Source organism: Cydia splendana, chromosome 20 (genome assembly GCF_910591565.1).
Source record: "Cydia splendana chromosome 20, ilCydSple1.2, whole genome shotgun sequence".
In the NCBI taxonomy this organism is placed as follows: domain Eukaryota; kingdom Metazoa; phylum Arthropoda; class Insecta; order Lepidoptera; family Tortricidae; genus Cydia; species Cydia splendana.
The window spans coordinates 15,670,317-15,687,201 of NC_085979.1; the positions used below are offsets into that span (position 1 = coordinate 15,670,317).

At 39.0% G+C, this 16,885-nt stretch overlaps 1 protein-coding gene across 1 annotated transcript; it reads left to right on the forward strand.

Moving 5' to 3' along the window:
* The first annotated feature begins 1,120 nt into the window (after positions 1–1,120).
* Positions 1,121–11,980, forward strand: LOC134800528 (uncharacterized). The gene is made up of 7 exons (XM_063772996.1): positions 1,121–1,655; positions 4,905–5,134; positions 6,544–6,855; positions 7,401–7,533; positions 7,937–8,145; positions 8,552–8,740; positions 10,528–11,980. The coding sequence occupies exons 1-7, from the start codon at positions 1,565–1,567 to the stop codon at positions 10,762–10,764; spliced, it is 1,401 nt and encodes a 466-aa protein (XP_063629066.1). The 5' UTR covers positions 1,121–1,564; the 3' UTR covers positions 10,765–11,980.
* The last annotated feature ends 4,905 nt before the right edge of the window (positions 11,981–16,885 follow it).

Here is a 16,885-nt window from a genome sequence, read left to right on the forward strand (position 1 = left end):
TTTCGAGCGTATTTCGATGTTATTTATTACAGGATGTTTGAGGTATTTGTAGTGTGGAGGAAACTTCGATGTTAAACAATATCAATTATACCGTTTATTTATAATTTTTATGCGTAAGGTATGGGCACACTGTTGCTTCACATTCTAACTCGCATCTAAGACTTAATACTGTAAGTCATAATTTTTCACTGCACCAGTTTGTAAAGGCTTAATATATTTGTTTATTTATCCCTCGTGCCCTGAAATCCTTTCAACGCTCCCGACTTAACCTATAGGGATGGCGTTCGCTGTCATCGGTTTTAACCTTTTTGACGCCGTGTCAAACACAAAAACTGTCACTCGGACGCCACGTCACCGAAGTGTCAAAACTGAAATTGAACTTTATGCATATGCACGTAGGTCTATGTTGCTCTGTGGTATGTGCCCGATTAATCAGTCTTTGGCGTTGGACCTGCGGTACGGATATATCGGTCATTGGCGTCCAAAAGGTTACTCGCAAAAGGCGGATAACTGACAGGCTGATATCGTCTCGCGAACTGGTAATCTGTGGGCCCTTTAGTTTTTCCACCACGAACTTTACACGCAGCCCATGCTTACTTATAAAGATGCAAATAAGAAGTTCAACCTTAGAGGCAACGGAGCTTGAAAATATGTAAAGGGGCCCACTGATTAACAGTCCGCCGGACGGTATCGGCCTGTCAGTTAGAACAAAATTTTGACAGTTCCGAACAACTGACAGGCCAATACCGTCCGGCGGACTGTTAATCAGTGGGCCCCTTAAGGGGCAATTCAACGGTACCAAAGATCCATTAATACTCGTTGTGTAAGACGAGTAAAGTTGAAGGCGATTTCGTGATTTTAATTTGACATGCGATGTAGATGGCGCTGTTTCGTATCTATCACAATCAATAATACTTTGACGGTATATAATAGATATTTCTGTAGGTTATCGTAGCTGGTATAAGGATGACTCACGTTAGACCGGACCGTGTCCAGCCCATCGTTTTCTATTGAAAGCATCACGTGATCGCCTGTCATGTCATAGAAAAGTAAGCGCCGGAAGTCCGGAGATCTCTATCTCGCATCTCCATAGGTTAAAAAAGCCTCGCACCGTGTAGTGTGCGCTGGCCTTAATCTTAACCGCGAAGATAAACAGCGCCTGAAAGACTTCTAGACCGTTATCACTCACGCCGCCTGCCTCACGTTCACAGCACTATTGACACAGATTGCTTCACAATCTCGCCTGCGACGGACGTGTTCTCTTATTACCAAGACACAGAGTTCAAAATAACGTCAAAACAACGCTGGAACAAGAGAATCCTTTAACTCTAGATAGCGACGAGCGGTTTAGAATTTATTTCCTGCTGATTAGAGCTTGTTTTCCAGTGTAAATAAGAAGCTATTCAGTATCGTTGGAATTAAAGCCTTAGTGCACTGACTTTAAGTCGTTATTCGTTTGTAGATGATAGGTAAATAGTGCTGTGAATATTGCTATAAAAGTAGTGAATGGAAAGAGATACCTCTTTTTGTTATTTTATAGATAAGTGCTGTGATATTATTTAAAATGGTGTATACAATAGGAAGTCATAGTGTGGAAATAAATAAGGATGTTAGCAAAGGAAGTGTTTGGAAAGAACTACTGTTTGCTTTTATAGGTATGTTTTGATTTTACGCTTGTTTTCTCTTTTCTCTTTCTGTTATCTTCATTTTAAACCTTTGTTTGGGAACCTACCTTAAATTATTCGATAAGTTCAGAGAGTTAGGCGCCAAAATCCGCTGTGTAAACTATAGGACTTGTCAAAGAATTATACCCATATGCGCTTGAAATCAAAATTGTCCTTCAAATATACATTATACAACAAGCTAGGGATATAGTTGTAAGCTAGTGTGGACCACAATTCTGCCCTCTTAAGCTAAAAAGCCGTATTTGCATTCAGTTTTCATACAAATTGACTGCAAATACGGCTTTTTAGCTTAGGAGGGCAGAATTATCTAAGTTTATGGTAATTCAAAACAGGGCTCTCGCTGAGAATCCTTCGTCTTATGGGATTGAAATGGGGATGCTAGTTCGTCAAGGGATTTAGCATAGTTCCATTTAATATATGTACCTACTCGGGGTGATGATGATGATCGGGGAATACCTACCTTACTATCAATACAATATTAGGTAGGGGAGACCGAGGTGAGTTGTGACAGAGGAGAGTTGTGACATTGTCGATTTTTTGGAATCTAATAACTGTTAGTGAGCTCGCAACAGTGTGCGTTTGTAAGCTCGCAACTTGAACTAACAAACGCGCGCTATTGCGATCTAGTTTTTAGTTAATATATTCCAAAAAATCGACATTGTCACAACTCTCCTCTGTCACAACTCACCTCGGTCTCCCCTACGTATTTACGTGCATCTATAAACTAAATGCATAATCATATAAGTGAAAACAAAACTATAATCACAACATTTACAAAGGTAGTACCTTGAACGTATTATTTATTGACCGAGCGTTAGCGAAGGTCTCCGTGTCAGATAGGCATAAAATCAAAAATGCTTTCTTATATCCGGATGGTGTTCTCTTCTGCAGGTTGCATTTCTCAACCGGTTTTCGTGTAATTTTGTGAGCAGGTTCGGTATTTAGATATATGTAATTGTTTTGTCGTTTCGTTTTTTGGAACGTTCAAAATAGGTAGGGGAAATTGGCATAAAAGACTTAAAATATAAAGGGCTTAAGGAGTAGGTAAATATTATTTATTTTTATTTATCTAAAGTTAATTACAATATATATTTACAATATTTACATAGGTACTTAATCAATTTTCGACGAACCCTAATGTCACCTGGGGCATAGTCCCCAGGACACTGGCCGCATTTCAGTTAAGCTGAGCCTTTGGGCAAAATATGACCCTGCTCGTAGGTCGCCAGACACCCCGACAAGTTTTCGGGAAATATCCTTTATTAAGTCGTTGGTGTCTGACGACCAAGGCCCAAAAGTCTCAACCGCCAGTGCCACAATTATTTATTTTTAAGTTTTTAAGCTTATAGCGATGTCTAGATACGGCTTATCAAGCCACTAGTTTATTCTATTTATAAAGAAGTATTTTACTCGTTTGTTTAGTTTAAACTCTAATCTTTTACCTCTACCTTCTTAGAATGACATTGGGGATCTTATCTGCCCTCTTAATAAATACTGTTGTGTCTTAACTTAGTCGTTGTTTTCAAGTGACTTTGTATCGTTTACGAGTTTCATAATTGTTTTTCGTGTAAATTAGACTAGCGATACTGAAAGGGTAGTAAAATTTAAATTAGAATGAAAGTCATTTGCTATAAAAAATGCGGCGCTGGCTTTTGTAACTAAATAGGCAAAAATAAATTAAAAGTAGACCATGTAATCCTAGTTTAATTAACTTGTCGGTATTGATTGCAATACAAGAATCAACTCGCGTTGAACGGTAGATTGATGGTGTAGAGTTTTTTCCAATTAATTGTCTTCCGTGTCCACTCTTTGCCATATCATCATGTTTTAGGTATGTTTATATAGGTAACATGCTTATCCATATTTTTTTATTTCACCGAATACTAACTAAATGCTGAGCCTTCTACTTACTGCACATATTGCTGGACCGAATGTGTAATTTTCTGTTTGTGTGTATAATATAATATTTTTGTGTGTTGTTTAATCTTCTTGTCCTGTGTATGTGTGCTTTATAGAATTAACAACTTTTCTATTTTATACATAAATACCGAGACCCCTATTGCTACTCAAAACCCATGGCTAACGAAGCACTAGTAGCTGAGCGGGTATGGCGTGTTAACACGTGTGTCTTCCAATGCTTTTTGGTTATTATTAGTAATTACAACTATACCGTTACTCTGGGTTACGTTATTGAAAAATATAACAAGTCAAGATCTGTTTAAGAATAGAATTGAATGAAGCATGGCGGCGGTTTGTTAAGTGCCAGCAATTGCCCCAGATTACACCAGGAGGCTGTCAATTTGCGTCGACCGCAGAATTAGGCGGCATTCGTTCTGAATGACACACAGAGGCCGTCCAATTCTACTACCTGTGCAAGGCAACTGCTCATAAACATCTGACCATTTTTGTTACCTAATACTAGCCTCTTCCTGTGACTATCGGCTCGATTCGGAAAATGAATTAGATTTCTACTAGACTTCAACAAGTTACGATACGGATAATTTAAAGATATTTGAAAGATAGATATGTCAAATTTGACGTTTCCGCGATTCTGGAGGTCCTCTTTAACGATTTCGACAAGTTATGACTTAGATATCCAAGTCACATCTAGTCGATATCTAATGTAGATCTAGTTGATTTCTAAATCGTCTCAAGATCTTGTGATTATCTCGAAATCCGAATAGGCCTGTATGTCCATTGTCCACGTAGAAGTACTTAAACTGAAACTTCATGTAGATGAATGACTAGGTACGTTTTACAAATACTTAAGTGTAATCTCAATTTCAAGTTATTTCATTATTTTGCAAATTTTTTGGGTTGTTCAAAACTCGCAATTTTTTTTAAATCAAAACTTATATCATTTATTTTCAGGCCTCGACTTAGGCCCATAGATACATGCCTTACAAACATATATACAATAAAAATCTTATAAGCTAAAATCATGTTAAATAAATGAAATGAATCATGTTGGCGACACAGTTTTCTGTTGTGGCGTAGGATTCCGCAGATTTTTTTTTTCTGACACCAACACTAACAACGGTCCAGACGTTTTGTAACTAAGATACCTATCATGATTTTTTCACACAGGACTTGAGGTTATGGAAATGGTCCTCATTTTCTAGGTCTTATTAGGGAGATCTATTTAGCGCGAATTGAAAACAATGTTACATATCATGATGCAGCAGTGTAACATTTCAGTAATTCAAAGCTTCTTTCCAGCCAGCATTCCCTTCTTCACACAAGGAATCGAAACTGACGCGCTAACATCGACCGTGCACGCTGGCAACTTCGGGTCCCAAGCGCCTGGCGCCCACGTGCCCGGCACCCAGGTGACATGGGGGACCACGGCGCACGTGCTGGCGGCTGCGGCGGCGGCACCGGTGCTGTGTTGCGTGATAGAGAGGTTTGGGCGGAAAGTCGGGATATTCATCGTCAGTTTAGTGCAAGGGGTGAGTCCTAGGTATTTTATTGGGTCAATTAACAAGAACTGGTTTCGGCCGCGGACTGGAAGCACGCTACATAAAAGTAATTTTAGCGTATTCAAAAATAGTTCCCCTAAGGGGGCTAAAAGGGCTAACATTTTGAGTATATGTAAGGAACTGGAAATTCGTAGAAAGAAACCATATTAGAAAACCAAAAAAATATCCAGTGCTTTTCAGCCTAATCATACCCTAATAGGGTTAAAACATACCCACTGAGGGCACCCATATAGATCTCAATTCTTTTAAGTCAACAACGACGCATGACGCATATTCTTAATATTGAACTTGGCTCTCACTTCACATTTATGTTTTTGATGGGTAAAAATCCACGCGAACGAAGTTGTTGGCAACATTTACTTATTTATATTGGTACGCTGTACGCTCGGCTCTGCTCTACTCAGAAAATTCTTTTTTTTTCCCAAAAATAAGGCTATATTAGATCGATTTTACGCCCCGATAAATAAATAATAATCAGTTAAAGTTAACACGATTCCAAATTAAACTACATAATATATATTGATTGTACAATAGAATAGGATTTGAATTGAAACACTAACACAATCCACCTCGTCAATCTCAATTAACGGTCTGTTGTCTTGAATATTGTACTGTAATGGGTTCAGAGTCGTGACATGATTGCGCGTCAGAACTTGAGGCATCGATTAGTTATATATCATCGTTGTTTCCGCCTTACCTGACTCCTGTTACTATAAATTGATAAATGTCATCTGATATGACCAGGTTTTAGATGAAGTTCCAAGATACCGTTCTGAGGTACTTGTACGAATTAGAAATGTGTGGCAAACTGTTATTGCTAGTCACTTATTCTTATAGATCGAATGTAACACTTTATCATCATACAAGTAATAATACCATATAAAAGTATTCGCTCCTGGTTCTTACTTATAAACTCAACTAAAAATAAAATAATGTAAACACTTTAGAAATGAAGAATGCACTCAACTTTCTGGGGAACTCTACAATGATATTCTCGTAACGCTCGAGGCACGTTCACCCGTTATGGCATCATAGTTAGATAAAAGGGTCAAAAACTTTATCAGCGCGAGTTAATGTTTTACATTTTACCTGTGGACATTATAAAATAAATGGGTATTCCAACTTTCTACTTCTTAAAAGCTGTATGGTTAATATCACAGTAAATATACCGAATTAATCGCTACCTTTCGTAAGACGCCATTGCAGTTTTCCTGAACGTTTTGACTCTGGTTGTCTTTTTGGCAAAGCAACAGCTTGCAATTTAATAACAAAACTTCCGTGAGACACAGACATATTAAATATACCCGTGACCAGTTCTCAATATACTCAACAGCTTGCACTTTTAAATTCGCTACTTTAAACCCAATACATTTTTACAGGTATCCTGCATACCCCTTCTTCTGGACGTCAACGAACTCAACATCATAGCTCTACACATACTGGCTGGCATATCATCAGGTGGCTTGTATACCATCTTCCCGATATACATTCGTGAGATCAGTTCCATACAAAACAGAGGGTTTGCTCTCTCTCTGTTCATACCAATGACGGCAGCAGGGTATCTGATGAGACTGGTTACAGATTTAGACGCGCTGATGTTCTTGATGGTGGCTCTTGTATTATTTCAAATGATCACGGTGTTCTGTCTGGTGGAATCCCCGAGTTACTTGGTCATGAAAGGGAATCATGAGGTGAGTCAAGTTAATCTACTTACAGTAAATTATGTGAGATATACCATGTTTTGTTCTGATGAATCCAAGAAACTAGAGTAGCTACTTATTTAAGTCTCACTAGAGCTCAAAATTGACACCGTGTAGGTATTGTGCCGCGAGCCTTCAATTGATCTAACTTTTTGGCGAACCGCGAGTTCTCAGTTCGGGGCGAACTACTAGTAACGGGAAATTGTGTTTAGGGTAATATTCAAAGCTTTACATGTGAGATAGGTGTTAGTCATGTATAGGTACCGTTTTTTGAAGTCAAAAATAGACTAACGGGCACAATTGCTAGCGCCATGTTCACTGAGTTAACCTGAATAGTTGCGCAAGACGTAGTGGCGGTAAGTCAAATATGCCAAGCATAAGCCGGATCAAATGTTTCCTATTTTAGTCTTAGAAATCTGTGGAATAAGCTGCTTAAGAGTCTCAGTGCTCTCATAAAGCAATTGGTTGGAAATTACGTTCTAAGAAGCCCTTAGTACCATAAACATCACCCATATTTATGTGTTTTTTTCTTTCAGCGAGCAAAACTAACAGTGTCTAGATTGAAATGCCTGTCGCCTGAACATCCGACCGTGATACAAGAAGTCGCCAGCTTGAAGGACGAAAGTGACAGAGCGAGAGCTGCGGGAAAATTGCAAACGATAACAATAAGTAAGTTCTAACCGTACTAAATCGTTCTTAAGTTATCTTACACGTCAATTTTTATGTAGACCCTTCTGTACAGGGCGAGTCGCCGTCTGCGAGATAAAAAATACACAGTTTTGCTGGCAGTTTACCTAAATTAAGCATTTAGATCAACTAAATCAAACGAAGGCTTTTGAGTTTCATCAATTAATTCCACGACACTCAATCATTCATGTCATGATTTCTATTGTGGTTAGTTAAAAGGTTGCCTACCACCGATTTACGAATTTCATGGAGATGTAGCTGCAAAAGTGTATAGCCAATTCCATTCATAATGTGTCCATGCAGTTTCACAGCTTGCTTCAACCTGATGTCTGTCACCAATTATTTAGTCTGGTATATTGATTTAGTCTCATTCAATTTTTCGCAGTTAAAAACCCGATATGGCGCGACGCCACCAAAATCGGCCTGGTCCTCCACAGCACCATGATCCTGAGTGGCAGTGTCATCTTCTTGGACCAGCACAGGACTCTGGTTCAGCTGGGGTCGCCGGCAGACCCTGACAGGGTGCTCACGCTCGCTTGCTTCTGCGCTGGCAGTTTGCTATGTACAGCCGTCATACGAGTTATGGAAAGAAATGTAAGTATCTATTTGTATAGTTTTAATACGCGAAACTCAGCATGTTTTGACGAAGCACTCATCTCTCTATATCTCTTTCTCTTTTTGAGTTGACAGATAGACGAGTTATAGTATGGAATTTTATTTTAAATCCATTTAATTTAATTTTACTACGGTTACTTCACGGCAAGGCGATTTCTCACGCACACACATATCATACTTATCTATCGGGTTTGAGCCATTCCCCGCTCAGCCCTCGAGTTGTGAATGTGTGCGTATCACACGTAACGCACCAGGAGATCGGCGTGTTATGAAATCTGTTTGTCGTAGCGAGTATTCCTTCTATCTTTCAACTCTGTCACTTTAATTTTATATTATTATGATTATAAGTCTTTATTTCTTCCTACATTTTCAACTTTGGTTTTAGTACCTCCTAACCAGCGCATTCTTCGTGATGGCCGTGTCAATGGGCATACTGGCGGTGTACACGCAGGCCGACCTGACGGTGTACACGTTCCGTTGGGTACCCGTGGCCGCTCTCGGCGTACTCTTAGCAGCGTACGGCGTGGTTTGGGGGCTACCCGTGCTGGTGATAACGGAGCTGTTTAACTGTGAGGTGAGTAAAGGATAACTCACAGACCGGGCCGTGTCCGGGCCGGAGCTTCCGGCGCATCGTTTTCTATGGAAAGCATCACGTGATCGCCTGTCATGTCATAAAAAAGTAAGCGCCGGAAGCTCTGGCCTGGACACGGCCCAATTTCCAACTGGATAAATTTGATGGTCATAAGAATCAAAAGACTATGTAAGTACTTATTCTTACCTACCTGGCCTACTGGCTAACTGGTCTTCTTTCGGCTCGTTTCACTCAGCCGTGATATATTTGCAAACAACATTCGGTAGCCATTAAATTATTATCTATGTAAATATCAACATTTTGAAAGTGCACATTTCACTCGTAGTTAAAGCTAGCCCCCTGAATATTATGTTCAATGTAGTAATTTAAGAGCTGTTAGAGAGGTAATTAAATTTGCGTTAAATAATCGTTATAATATCTTGGGGTTTACGTACATGGCAGCGAGATAACTGAATAGCATTGCTAGAGTAAATTTACACAGTCTGGCCACAATTATTTAATCAAGTGTTATAAAATTATGAAATATAGCTTAAAATATTGGAAGAAACAACTAAAACTGGCAATTCAACTGTATATAGGTAACTCTAAAATCTTCATTACCACTAGTATCAAGCATTGAGTATGATGGGTGTAGCTTTACACTAGTCAAACCGCAGACATAATAGGTAAGGTATATTATATTTCCTACTAGTACTAGCTGCGTGGACTGATGACGATGATGATTGATAAAACGTATCTTATGTGATAATTATGTGCTTTCCCGGGCCTCAAACTATATGCATACATCTAAGTCTGCTCAGCGGATAATGCATGAAGATATAACTGACAGACAAAGTTACTGACGCATGTATAATATTAGCAGGGATAGGGATGAATAGTCGCACTCAAATTTTCAGGGTGATAAAGTGCTGCCGCTGTAGGTATATTGAATAGCACAATACGAGTACACGACTCAGTAAGAATGTATCGCGGGCCGTGGACAGAAAGATTGATGTTGACGCCGTGGGCTAAAACCGATTACGTTTATGTTGCTCTCGATTGAGCGATGTCGTATGGGATTGGCAGATATTTCATGCGTTGGAAAATTGGGTAATAGTGGGTTCTATAGCGTAAATAAATTCGTGTTGGTTACTCAATTTAGTCGTGAGTTCGCAGAGGGGACTTCAAGAAATAGCTTTGTTGTCTTAGGTTTCTTAGGTGGAGTATTTGTCCCGGCTGATTTGCGTTATATTAGGTTCGAATTTCTACGCTATATTAGTTGCTATTTTCTAGTTATTAATAGTAGCTAGGTCGATAAGAAATTAAATCCAAAATAGGTACCTATTAATATCAGCTTGAACTTTCGCCTAAAGGTTTTGACTAATATACCCCTACTTTTTAAGGAAATTATGGCCTTTTTTGTGAAATTGTAGCAATAAAAACGTAATGGTTAAATTATATGTGATAGTCATGCATTTTTAATTTTCGTGATATGGTAGTCTTGTCTATCACTACACCAGTGACTACACCTTATAAAAAAGTCCACCCGTCCCCCCTCGTCAGTGTTTGTGATAAGCTCTAAAACGAGAACGAATATTCATGCGGTTTTCACCTATCAATAGAGTGATTCTTGAGGAAAGTTTAGGTATATCATTTGTTAAGGTTTACCCTTGTGAAACCGGGGCTGGTCGCTAGTGTCGAATAAAGCGTCCTCTGGTATCTTGCGTTTGAAAGTTACGGCAGCAAGTTGCAAGTTACGTCAATGTAATATAATTGTCTACTTATTCCAGATCCGATCGCACCAGCTAGCCCTCCTCTACGTGTACTCACAGCTCATAAAACTGGCGCACGTGTACTCCTTCCCCCACATTGAGGCATACATGGGCGTGTACACCATGTTCTATATGTTCGTCGGCGTCAACCTGTTCGGGGCAGTGTACTGTTTGTTCCATATACCGCAGCTTAAGAACAAGACAAATAGACAGATCGAAAGGCAACTGAAGAGAGTACCGCTTTTGAAGATGTAAACTAGTAATATGCGAATCTGATTTGTACAGTGGTGTTAAGGTGATGGATGGCAACTGCAGCTGCATTACTGTTGAAACATTACTGCCACGGCGATAACGTTGTATCTGTCAATGTCCTCGATAAAATTAGTGACGGATTTCACGTCATAGTCGCGGCAGTAATGCGGCGGCGAACGTCAAGAAAACTCACATATATAGCGGCCGTTTTCACGCCACAGCAGTGATGCTGCCACAGTAATGCAGCTACAGTTACCATCCAAATTTCACCATAAGGGTAACATTCCATTTCTGATCGCAGCTGCACTACTAGTACGAAACGCGTCGGTGTTATTGTCAATTTCCATAGTAAAGTGAATGGTAGTGCTGCTGTCGTTGGAAATGGACTGACACCTTTACTGCAGCGTTGCAGGTGTAGCGGCATACGTCACTGTCACGTGAGAGGGCCTACCGCGAAACGCGAAACTCGAAATTTCGTTATCTGCTACTCTATCCTCTTATTCGAGCGACAACGAAATTTTGGGTTTCGTGCTTCACGGTAGGCCTCCAGATGTCACTACCGATTTGTTTGAGATTGCGATTGTCGTTGCTGCATCCCTGCAGTGATTAGAGCTCAATGCGCCACTAATTTTGTCAAAGAGAGTGACAGTAAAATCGCCAGTTTCTCGCTGCTGCAATGCTGCAGTAGTAATACTGTTGCAGTCGCGATTAGAATGTAATCTTAAAAGAGACTGCCGCCTAACGCAGTCTGGCTCAACCACTTTCTGGCCCCCCATGAAGAAAGTTTGCCCACCACTGGTCTAACCTAACTTTGCACCGACTTGCGACTTGAACAGGACAAAGTGTATTATTAAACGTCATACAAATTTGATATTATTGATAATACTGCCATATTTTGGGGTCCATATTGGGTTGCATACAAGTTTAGGTCATATCTTTGATGCGCATAACAACTTGTGTCATAATCATCATTGCGCATACAAATTAAAAGTCATATTATTATGCGTCATACATTTTTAGCCATAATATTTGATGACATACTCAGCAGTTGTCATATATTTTTTGTGCATATAGGTTTTGATTATAATGAATCAAAATAAATGTCATACCAGCTAAAAGCATAGTTATCGATACTTATAATGTTTCTACGTATAACGTTTTGTAGCATAATAATTTTCAACCATAATGGTTTACATAAATAATTTAAGTAACTAATTTTAGCCTCTCAACAACTCCTCGAAAAAAACACTTAATTCGACGGAGCCCCGCTGACGCGGGGCTCCTATTTCTGCGTAGTTTGCCCTTCGGGCATCTAAAGAAACCTAACGAACCTAACCTACTTATTATGATTACTTTCTTTTATAAAACCGTTTCTCCTACTGGAGGGGGCTCCTCTCCTTCGATCTGCTCTTTTATACGGTCTTTGTGTGATTATTATTATGACATTTATAACTAACGTAATATTTGCTTCATAGGTTGCTCACAACCATACATATTTATTATTCATGCTTTGGTTACAAAAATTTTGAAACTTTATGAAAAAAACATATGACCACTATAAATATATGACTTAACTTTTTATGTCTATATTAATACTATGCACTGCAATACTTCGAAAGAAAAACAATTATGGATATCAAGCAGATGACTTAAAATTTTATGCGAATTAAATTAATGACTATAAAAAATATGACATAACTCATTTATGACAAAAACCCAGTTATGCTCAGGAATAATTCTGAGTAAAGATTTTTATGACTTACAATTTTATGCATAAAGTGTTATGACAATTTAAAATATGACAAAAGTTGTTATGCGACCGAGGGAGTCCCCATATTTTGTCATTGGAAATGCAGAGTTAGCTTGGTCCGACTCTACCAATCATATTCTGTTCTGGGGCCTTACTATGATGTCCTTTTTGCGATTCTGTTTAGGACCTAAACCATGGTATAATAATATACTCCGCCTGGTACTCTCTTCCGAGATTCGCGAATGACCTAACTGACACAGGCCTACGTCATAATGCTGTTTACAGGTTCTCAAACTTTGTGGGAGAATTTTAACCAACGGTGAAAATTATTTTAACGGCATTAATTTTAAGTTATTCATGTAGAAACATAGTAAAATAAGACAAATCTAATGTATTACATTAAACTTTATTTATCTATACAAGACAAACGTTTGAAAAACTAATTCACAGTTACACATTAATTACCAAGCTTACGACGTGAAAAGTTTGGAAAACACTGCGACTGCTGACACTGAGCGAGAAGGAAATAACAATTAACACGCGATCGACAAGGATGACGGTCAGGGCATGAAGTTATCTAGATCCGAATTGTCAAATGTGACAGCGGTATCCTGCATTGCCAGTAGTGTAAAGAGAATTACCCGAAATTTGAAATTTCTTTCGTGAAGCGGAAGATATTGCTAACGAATAATTAAAAATGACGTGTTATTGTAAAATTTAAGATAAAATAAATATAGATGTAAATTATAAAATTATAAATAAATATTTTAACTTATTAACCATAGGTATAATGTACCCATGTAACATGTTATGTTGAAATAAAGTGGCAATGTTATTGTGACGTAGACCTGTGTCACTCTGGGATGAGAAGACCATGTTTTATTAGACCATGGACCTAAACTGATTCCCTAAAGGACGGAGTTATATGACTTATTCAGTTTAGGTCCTAAACAGAATCGCAATAAGGACATCATGGTAAGGCCCCAGGTCCTTTTTTATACGGAAAGACTCACATCAAGTTGTTGAATGGTTTAATGCAAAAACTATCGCAATGAAGATGTGAATCGTTTAGATGTAAATAGTAAATTTTTGCTTAGAAAGTTAAGAATAAGTTAAATCTATGTTGTATGCTTAAAACAGTTAACGTATCTACAAAGTAATGGACTTAACTTGGTTAAACTAATAAGCATGGTGCATTGTTAAACTAGTAATGTGACATGACATGAATATAAAGGTTGTATAAATGTTTATAGCATATCTAAATTAAAAAAATACTTATAAATACCTAATAAATTAATTGCAATGTTTTACCATTTTAATTTTCTTACATTCCACAAAGTGTATTTTACCTAGTAGATATTTCATATTACGCACGCTTTTATTTTAAGGGTAATTAATTAGCTCCTCTGAACATTTTCCGCAAGTCACCGCCCATTGTGCCTATTTTGCGCGAAAGGTAAGCCTAGTGTAACTACCCTAGGGTATTCATTAGCATTCACGAAGCCTAGCAATCAATGAAGCTTTGAAATTGCTTGCCACTTCGTGTAGGGTGCTCGGTGCTTCGTACCGTACTTCGCCTTTATACGTATTTACAATGTTCATCCGCTCATACCTAACGTGCACACTTAGGTTATATTATTTTATTAGGGTTCCGTACCCAAAGGATAAAAATCGGCCAAGAGCATGTCGGGCCATGCTCAGTGTAGGGTTTCGTAATTACCATTCCGTCAAAATAGGCCAAACGGGGGCTATTAGTAAATATCATAAGGGAGTACCTTTGCAGCGCTTTGTACTTACGGCTTTTTACTAAGAAAAGAAGATTTTTTGCAATAACTCAAAAACGACTAGACCGATCATGTTCACTATAGTTTTCGTTGAAAGTATTTATTAAGCTATTATTCCACGATTTTTTTCATATTTTTTGGACCCGTGGTTCAAAAGTTAGAGGGGGGTATACGTATTTTTTTTTCTTTCGGAGCGCATATTTCTGAAAATATTATCTATATTAAAAAAATGGTTTTAGGAGACCCTTATTCGTTTTAAGGACCTATCCAACGATACCCCACACTATTGGGAAAAAGCAATACAATTTACAATAAAAATATTTTTGTATGGGAGGTACCCTAAAAAAAACTTTTTTTATACTTTTTATTTTACCGTTCTGTCGCAATGCATGATTTATGTATCCATGTCAAATTGCAGCTTTCTAGCACTAACGATCACGGAGCAAAGCCTCGGACAGGCAGACAGACAGACAGAGAGACATGGCGAAACTATAAGAGTTTCTAGGTGACTACGAAACCCTAAAAACGGGACCCTATTACTAAGACTTCGCTGTCCGTCTGTCTGTCTGTCACCAGGCTGTATCTCATGAACCATCTGCCCGATTCGAACTTTAAAATACGTCAATTAATAGATCTACAAACGATATGGATTAGATGTGTCAGTGTCAGATGTGACGTTTCTTCAAACAAAAACGTCACTTTTAACACTGACACATCTAATCCATATCGTTTCTAGATCTTAATATATTTTTCCTTTTTTCTTGTGGGATGTACCACATTATTACAATCTATAAATTGTATTGTATTGTTGTTTTATCGTTGATTTTTTCATTGTGATTGACATCTGTATTTACAATTTATATATTGTTTCTAGATCTATTAATTGACGTATCTTAACCGTACTCCTTCTTCTTCCTCGCGTTATCCCGGCATTTCGCCACGGCTCATGAGAGCCTGGGGTCCGCTTGACAACTAATCCCATGTTTTGACGTAGGCACTAGTTTTTACGAAAGCGACTGCCATCTGACCTTCCAACCCAGAGGGTAAACTAGGCTTTATTGGGATTAGTCCGGTTTCCTCACGATGTTTTCCTTCACCGAAAAGCGACTGGTAAATATCAAATGATATTTCGTACATAAGTTCCGAAAAACTCATTGGTACGACCCGGGGTTTGAACCCGCGACCTCCGGATTGCAAGTCGCACGCTCTTACCGCTAGGCCACCAGCGTTTCTACAACAAATATGTACTAAAAACAATAAAATAAATATTTAAGTGCCCCATAAGCCTCCATTCAACTAATAGCAGATTCGAGTGAGGTTCTTTTATTTTCTAATAACAGTGTTATTTGCTCTTAATCCCTGGGCAGGCACGTACAACGTCTTTAGTGAAATACCTTTATAACACACTGGAAGCAGTTTCTCTTTGTTGTTATTTAGGGTTCCGTACCCAAAGGGTAAAACGGGACCCTATTACTAAGGCTCCGCTGTCCGTCCGTCTGTCATCTATTACTAAGGCTCCGCTGTCCGTCCGTCCGTCCGTCCGTCCGTCTGTCATAGCTGTATCTCGTGATCTGTGATAGCTAGACAGCTGAAATTTTCACAGGTGATGTATTTCTGTTGCCGCTATAACAACAAATACTAAAAACAGAATAAAATAAAGATTTAAGTGGGGCTCCCATACAACAAACGTGATTTTTGATCGAAGTTAAGCAACGTCGGGCGGGGTCAGTACTTGGATGGGTGACCGTTTTTAGGGTTCCGTACCCAAAGGGTAAAACGGGACCCTATTACTAAGACTTCGCTGTCCGTCCGTCCGTCCGTCCGTCCGTCCGTCCGTCCGTCCGTCCGTCTGTCACCAGGCTGTATCTCACGAATCGTGATAGCTAGACAGTTGAAATTTTCACAGATGATGTATTTCTGTTGCCGCTATAACAACAAATACTAAAAACAGAATAAAATAAAGATTTAAGCGGGGCTCCCATACAACAAACGTGATTTTTGACCAAAGTTAAGCAACGTCGGGAGTGGTCAGTACTTGGATGGGTGACCGTTTTTTTTTTTGCTTTTTTTTCGTTTTTTTTTTGCATTATGGTACGGAACCCTTCGTGCGCGAGTCCGACTCGCACTTGCCCGGTTTTATTTTTTATAGATAATGGTACGGAACCCTTCGTGTGTGTGCGAGTCCGAATCGCACTTGGCCGGTTTTCCTTAAAGATTAAGATCGTAAATAATAATTGAAAAATCACCAAAGTAGTCGAGCTTCTACATAAGTACTTACTTCAATGCAGGGTCATACTGAGAAAGAATCTACCTAATGTACAATGTACATTGCTTTGCATACACTCAAAATTAATTACCCCCTTTATACGGTAATCGAGTCAAAAAGGGTCAAATTAAACTCTTCAAAAGTAGACCAAAAATAAAGAGTAATGCACCCTCATTTGAAGTACACCCGTAATGAGTAAATAAGGGAGCCGACCGACGCACCGGCGCGTGGGCGTGATCCGATCAGCCCGGATGAACCGGACTTACTCGTGTCCGGGCATCCGGGGGAACAGACGGGGGCAGCCGAGCGTACTGTGAGATTTCC